Source organism: Oxyura jamaicensis, chromosome 9 (genome assembly GCF_011077185.1).
Source record: "Oxyura jamaicensis isolate SHBP4307 breed ruddy duck chromosome 9, BPBGC_Ojam_1.0, whole genome shotgun sequence".
NCBI lineage: Eukaryota > Metazoa > Chordata > Aves > Anseriformes > Anatidae > Oxyura > Oxyura jamaicensis.
Window position 1 is genome coordinate 15,973,980 of NC_048901.1, and position 6,154 is coordinate 15,980,133.

Genomic DNA, 6,154 nt, shown 5'->3' on the forward strand with positions numbered 1-6,154 from the left:
GCTTTGCCTCTGTGGCTGTTTGTGATGGGGGTCCATCGGTGGGGTCCCCCTTCCTCCCTGAGGTCCTGGGGTGGATTCACACCTCCTTGCAGACAGAGGTCCTTGCATCCCCCTGCAGCCAGGCTGGTGCTCAGTGGGGCTCTTCGCTGTACCCAGGTATTTGTGCATCCCTTTCCTGGGGCCACGGTTTCAGCAGGCTCAGATTTGCCTCTGGGCTTTGGGACCAGCCGAAAAAGCAGCCAGGGAAGGTGTGAAGGTGTTGGCTGTATGGCCAAGCCCATCAGGGGATGTGGGGAAGGGACTGGGATATCTCTGCTGGGCAGGAAGGGAAATATCCCAAAGGATTTCCTGCGGGCTTCGTGGCTGGAACACGTAGCTGCTGGGGATGGCAGGATGGCAGAAAGGGAGACAGAAAAGGTGGGGGCTGATTGTCATAGCTGGAATAGTCCCAGTACTGAAAAATGCTGTATTTAGGAGGAAAGGAAGGTCTTAAACTTGGTTCCTAGCAGGCAATGGGATGCCCGTGCTGACACGGTGCTGGGGGGATGCTTAGCACAGCGGGTAAGGTGGGGGTCCCAGCTGGGCACCTCCATCCTCCCTGGGACCCTAGCGGTGGCTGTGCCCTGTTGCAAAGCTGGCATCTTGGTGCCCTTGTGCAAAAAAGGGGTTTGGCCCCCACTCCCTTTTGGGGTTCTCCCCCAAAATGACCAGCTGGTGTAGGGGGAGCAGAAAAGGTGCAAGTTCCTTTCCTGGAATTTTCCCTGAGAGCACTGGGACCCCCTCCCCACAACGGGGACCCTTTGTGGGTGCCAGCTCTGGATCAGGGCTGATGCAACGCACCGTGACCGGGGGCCAGAAGACACCCAGTGGTGCTGGGGTGCTCCCCGCATCTCCCAGCGGGTGTCCCCTCAACGGGGGGGGGGGCATTTTGGGGTGTCACCCCCCGCGCCCCCATCCCCTGCAGCCACCCGGGGGGACCTGGGAGAGATTTGGGGCTGGGGCGATGTCAGGGGGCAGGGCAAGAGTTAAGCTACCTGCCCGTCCATCCCTCTTGACTCCACCTCGGAGTCCGAGGGGAGGGAAGAGGAAAAAATAAAAAAGAGGAGAAAGAGGAAAAGGAAGAGGGCAGAGCGCCGCGCACGGACCGCGGGCAGCCCCGTCCCGCTCCCAGCATGTTCCAGTGGTGAGTGCCGGCCGCGGGGGGGGCAAGGGACAGTGCTGTCCCCTGTCCCCTGTCCTGGGGGTCTGCAGGAGGGCAGGGGGCTCCGAGGTGCCCGCACCCCATGGCTCGGGGTCGGGGAGAGGGGGGCGAAGGGGGATGCCGGGGGGGCCCGTCCCGTCGGGGGTCCCATCCTGCCCGGGGTCCCCTCCGCCTGGGGGTCTCAACCTGCCCAGGGTCCCATCCTGCCGGGCGTCCCTTTTCCATCTCTTCGTCCTTTCACGCCCGGGGACGTGTCGCCGGCTTGGGGAGAGCCGCTGGGGACCCGCTCTGTGCTTGCGTTTCCTTTTGGAGAGGATTTTACGGGTGGGGGGTCCCAGCCCTGCCGAACCCCCCTCTGCCCCAGCACCAACACAAGAGCTCTGTGTCCTTGCCGGATCAGCCATCCCTAATTAAAGGGGGTAACAAAATCCTAATAAACGGGTGGCCCCCGCCAGGCAGGGGGGCTGTGTGCCTCTCCAGGGGCTGGGGAGCACAGCTTGAGCCTCCTGGGGTCCCCAGCATCACCCCTAAAGGGCGATCAGCCCCCCTCTAATTTGGGGTTATATTTAACTACTCTGGGCACAGGCAGGGCAGCCTCTCAGGGATGCTTTTAGAGATTTTCCTGGCGGAGAAAAGGGAAGAGGAGGCCTGGGTCTGGACCCTTCAAAACCCCCTCGATGGCACCCATGGCAGCTGGGCCCGGTTGGCACGGGTGGGAGCCACCAAAGGGTGACACTGCTGGAGACATGCCGGGGTCCCAGAGCAGGGTGTAGAGCTGAGCGGGGTCATTCCCATGCCATGGTGGCTCCGGAGAACCCAAAACACCATCCTCATTTCTCCTGCAAAGCGGTGGTTTTGGGGTCCCGACAGAGCAGGATGCTCCCCCTCATGTGATTCCCATCTTAGGAGACCAAAGGGCAGAAAAACTGGAGGTTAGAAAATCCCTGCACATAATAACAATAATAATATATTTTTCCCCAGAAAAATGAGTGATTTGACGTGGGAGTTGCCCCAGGTTGTGGCTCAAGGTCCCCCGGTCCCCATCACTTCCCCAGGATGGTGCCATGGGGTTGCTGCATGGGGTGAGCGGGGTTTTAAGCACCGAGCGGCTCTGCTGGGGTTTGAGCTGCTGCTGTGCCGGGACCAAAGGGGTCCTACAAAAACCAGGAGCTGCGAGGCAGGGGCTGGAGAGGGTTAAAGGCAACGGTGAGATCTGATCTGAGCTGCTCCCTCATCAGTCTCAGATGAGTGGCCGCGTATAAAACCAGCTGGGACTGTCCATGCACCCCTTTTCCTGTAATGGCTTATTTCCATGCCTGTTCTCACAGTCCTCGCTAGCGATCGTGCTTTTCCCACATAAAGATGGGGCTGAAAAATGTTCTTTGTGCCGGAGGGCGATGGCAGAGAGAGGAGCTCCCGACGGCTCCCCACTTTGGGGGTCCCCGTTTCAGGCTGAGCGGGGTCCCTGTCACCAGCTGCCAGCATTGCTCCCCTCCCGGGGGTGTGAAGCGCGGTGGTGCATTCACAGGATGCTGTAACACATGAGGACAGAGAGTTTTGTTTCTTGAATTTATTGCAAGACCAAGGAAAGCAAGTATATACTGAAATGGACGTACTTATACGCAGCACCAGGAGCGGGGCTGATCGAGGGCAGAAAGCCCTCATGTCACATCAGCCGTGCCCAGCGTCCCTGCCGAGGTCCCGGCTGGAGAAATCCCTGGGAGATCCCGCAGAGAGGTGCTTCTTGGGGGCAGATCTCGATTTCCCACAGCACGGGGAGACACGGCACCTCCCTACGCCTACAGCTGGGGCCAGCTTCTGTTTTCCTCGGCATTATCGCAACTTCTCTGTTCTGCGCTTATCGGGGCTGTCCCAGGCTCCCTGCTGCACATCTCAAGGATGCTGCGGGTTCCCAGGCAACCTCTCTCAGTACTTTTCCATCAGGTTGGTCGCTCTTACAGCTGCTTGGGCAGTCCTCATCCCCTGCCCTCGGGCATCCGAAGCCGACAGAGCAGAGGAAATTGGTGCCCGTGTGCCAGCTGGGGGGGAGCCAGGTGCTTGGGGCAATGCGGGGTGAAGACGGGCAGGTCCTGCCCACGGAGGCATCAGCAGGGTGAAAAACCCGCTTTGCTTTAGCCCTGTATGAAGAAGCAGCTCGGGGGGATTACGGGTTGCTGCAGCAATCACTGGGTCCCTCTTGAGGCCCCAGCGAGCCACAGGGTTTGAGCTGCTCCTGGACAGAGATCCACAGCATTTGGTGTGCTGCAAGGAGAAGCGATGGGTCCCAAGACCTGGCCCCAGCTGTGCATCAGAAATGCTGGGCACGCAGGGATGTCTTTTCCCAGCACAACCTTCAATTTTCTTTCAAATGCTCTCTCTATATATATTTGGTTCTGAGCTGTTATTTTGTAATGACGTTGCCCGTTTTGTGTTGAATCCTGCAGCCTTCCTGGCTTTGGTTTCTCAGGGCTGTGCAGCCCGAGATGCCAGTCTAGGGCCACGAGGAAGGACGTCCATGTTTTGGAGCTGATGTTTCCCTAGAAAAGATGATTCCCGTCTGCTCCTGTCCTAAACTGAAATTTTTAGACGGCTGAATGAAGGTTTGCCCTTGGGATTTCCTCTGAAACAGCTTCTCTGATGAAGCTCCCATGTCCAGCAGTTTGCAGACACGTACCCCGGTGGCACCCTCATTTCTCCTGTCTTTCCCTGGCTCCATCTCTCTCTCACCCCATTTTCTCCTCTCCCCTGAGCCCTTCCTAGACCTTTGCACAAACCTAGGGCTGTCAGAGGACACTGCCTGTCCTTGCCTGGCCCGAGGGCTGCCCTCAAAGCAGGATACGTTGGGAAGAACTCATGGAGGTGTCCCCAGCACTCCCCTCCAGGCTGCCACCTTGTGATGAGTGCCGGGTTATGAGCAGCCCACGAACCTCCGGTCCTTTTGTAAATTAACTTGCCAGCGATTTCCTCTCCTTAACTGCCCTGTCTCGCCCCTGTAGGAGGAAGACCATCTACAAAACGGTTTGCCTGTCCTTCCTGCTGGTGGTCACGGTGACGGTGCTGCAGCGGGGAATGGCCCCCCGCCAGTTCATGCAGGGCCAGCAGCAGAAGGAGCTGCCCGCCCTGGAGCCCCTGAAAATGCAGAAGAGAGGCGACGCCTTCTCCGTCACCAGCACTTTCTGGAAGAGCAAGAAAGAGAATGTTGCCATGAAAGTGGAGGAGGAGGAGGAGGAGGGGGTGACAGAGAAGCAAGCGAAGTCGTGGGATGTCACCACTGCCAACTGCTCGGCCAACCAGAACTTCAGCAAGGTGGAGTGGTTCAAGGGGCTGGAGCCCAACTTCCAGCAGTTCCTGCTCTACCGGCACTGCCGCTACTTCCCCATGCTGATCAACCACCCCGAGAAGTGCAGCGGGGACGTCTACCTGCTCATCGTGGTCAAGTCGGTCATCACGCAGCACGACCGCCGCGAGGCCATCCGCAGGACCTGGGGCCAGGAGAAGGAGGTGGAGGGCAAGAGGATCAGGACGCTCTTCTTGCTGGGCACGGCCTCCAAGGAGGAGGAGAAAGCCAACTACCAGAAGCTGCTGGATTACGAGAACCACATCTACGGGGACATCCTGCAGTGGGATTTCCTGGACAGCTTCTTCAACCTGACCCTCAAGGAGGTGCACTTCCTGAAGTGGCTGAACATCTACTGCGACAACGTCCACTTTGTTTTCAAGGGTGACGACGATGTCTTCGTGAGTCCCAGCAACATCCTGGAGTTCCTGGAGGACAAGACGGAGGGAGAGGACCTCTTCGTGGGGGACGTCCTCTACAAGGCCAAGCCGATTCGGAAGAAGGAGAACAAGTACTACATCCCCAGTGCTCTCTACAACAAAAGCAACTACCCGCCCTACGTGGGGGGTGGGGGCTTCATCATGGCTGGGACCCTGGCCAAGAAGCTGCACAAGACCTCGGAGACGCTGGAGCTGTACCCCATCGACGATGTCTTCCTAGGGATGTGCTTAGAGGTCCTCAAGGTATCGCCCATCGGGCACGAGGGCTTCAAAACTTTTGGCATCGTGAAGAACAAGAACAGCAAGATGAACAGGGAGCCGTGTTTTTTCCGGAGTGTGTTGGTGGTTCATAAACTGCTGCCCCCGGAGCTGCTCCAAATGTGGGACTTGGTCCACAGTAACTTGACGTGTTCGAGAAAACTCAACATCCTTTAGCTCAGTCTCTCTGGAGAGCTGGGACTGGAGGGGCCGGGGCAGCTGCTCCCTGCCCCGGGGTGCGGTGAGCCTCCGCTCATGGCACACGAGGAGGGCAGAGGCTCCACGGCCACGGGCAGGGCTTGTGATAGTGTTTGTTCCTGTACTGTAATGTGGTTCACTTATCTCCAGCTGGGTTGGGGGTTGCTGAAAAGAAAAAAAAAAAGAAAAAAAAAAAGAAAAAAAAAGAAAAAAAAAGAAAAAAAAAAGAAAAAAAAAGAAAAAAAAAAAAGAAAAAAAAAGAAAAAAGGGAAAGAAAGAAACCCTAGCACTAAAGGGAGAGAGAAAGAGAGGGAAGAGGCTTTGCTCTCTGCTTTAGGTACCACCTCCACCAGATGGTGAACGGCAGGGCTGTGGGGAGGCAGGAAGGATGTGGCATGCTCATTGTTATTTTTTGGAGGTGTTCAGGGTCTGGCAAACCAGGGAAGCTTCTCCAAGGGGGCTGAGTGGTTTACATGTATGTGAGCCCCCCCCCCCCCACTCAGAAGTCAGGGGGATTTTGTTATCTGAACCGTCTGCTCCATGCAAGGTTGAACCTGTGTGCCTTGGGCTCGCCCCCTCCCCAGATCCTCTCTGTGTCCCCAGTATGCGGGTGGGGGAAAGGGGCTCTCCCCAGGGCCAGCCCCGAGCACCCATTAGGGCTGCTGGTTTTCAGCCAGGCGGTCGGGGAATCGGGGCTTTATCCCCAGTGGAGGTTCCCAC

General features: G+C 57.7%; 1 protein-coding gene across 1 annotated transcript; it reads left to right on the forward strand.

Annotated features, from left to right (window-relative positions):
• Nucleotides 1–1,052: 1,052 nt before the first annotated feature.
• On the forward strand, nt 1,053–5,626 carry B3GNT7 (UDP-GlcNAc:betaGal beta-1,3-N-acetylglucosaminyltransferase 7). Its single transcript, XM_035334647.1, has 2 exons — nt 1,053–1,183; nt 4,198–5,626. The coding sequence occupies exons 1-2, from the start codon at nt 1,173–1,175 to the stop codon at nt 5,411–5,413; spliced, it is 1,227 nt and encodes a 408-aa protein (XP_035190538.1). The 5' UTR covers nt 1,053–1,172; the 3' UTR covers nt 5,414–5,626.
• The last annotated feature ends 528 nt before the right edge of the window (nt 5,627–6,154 follow it).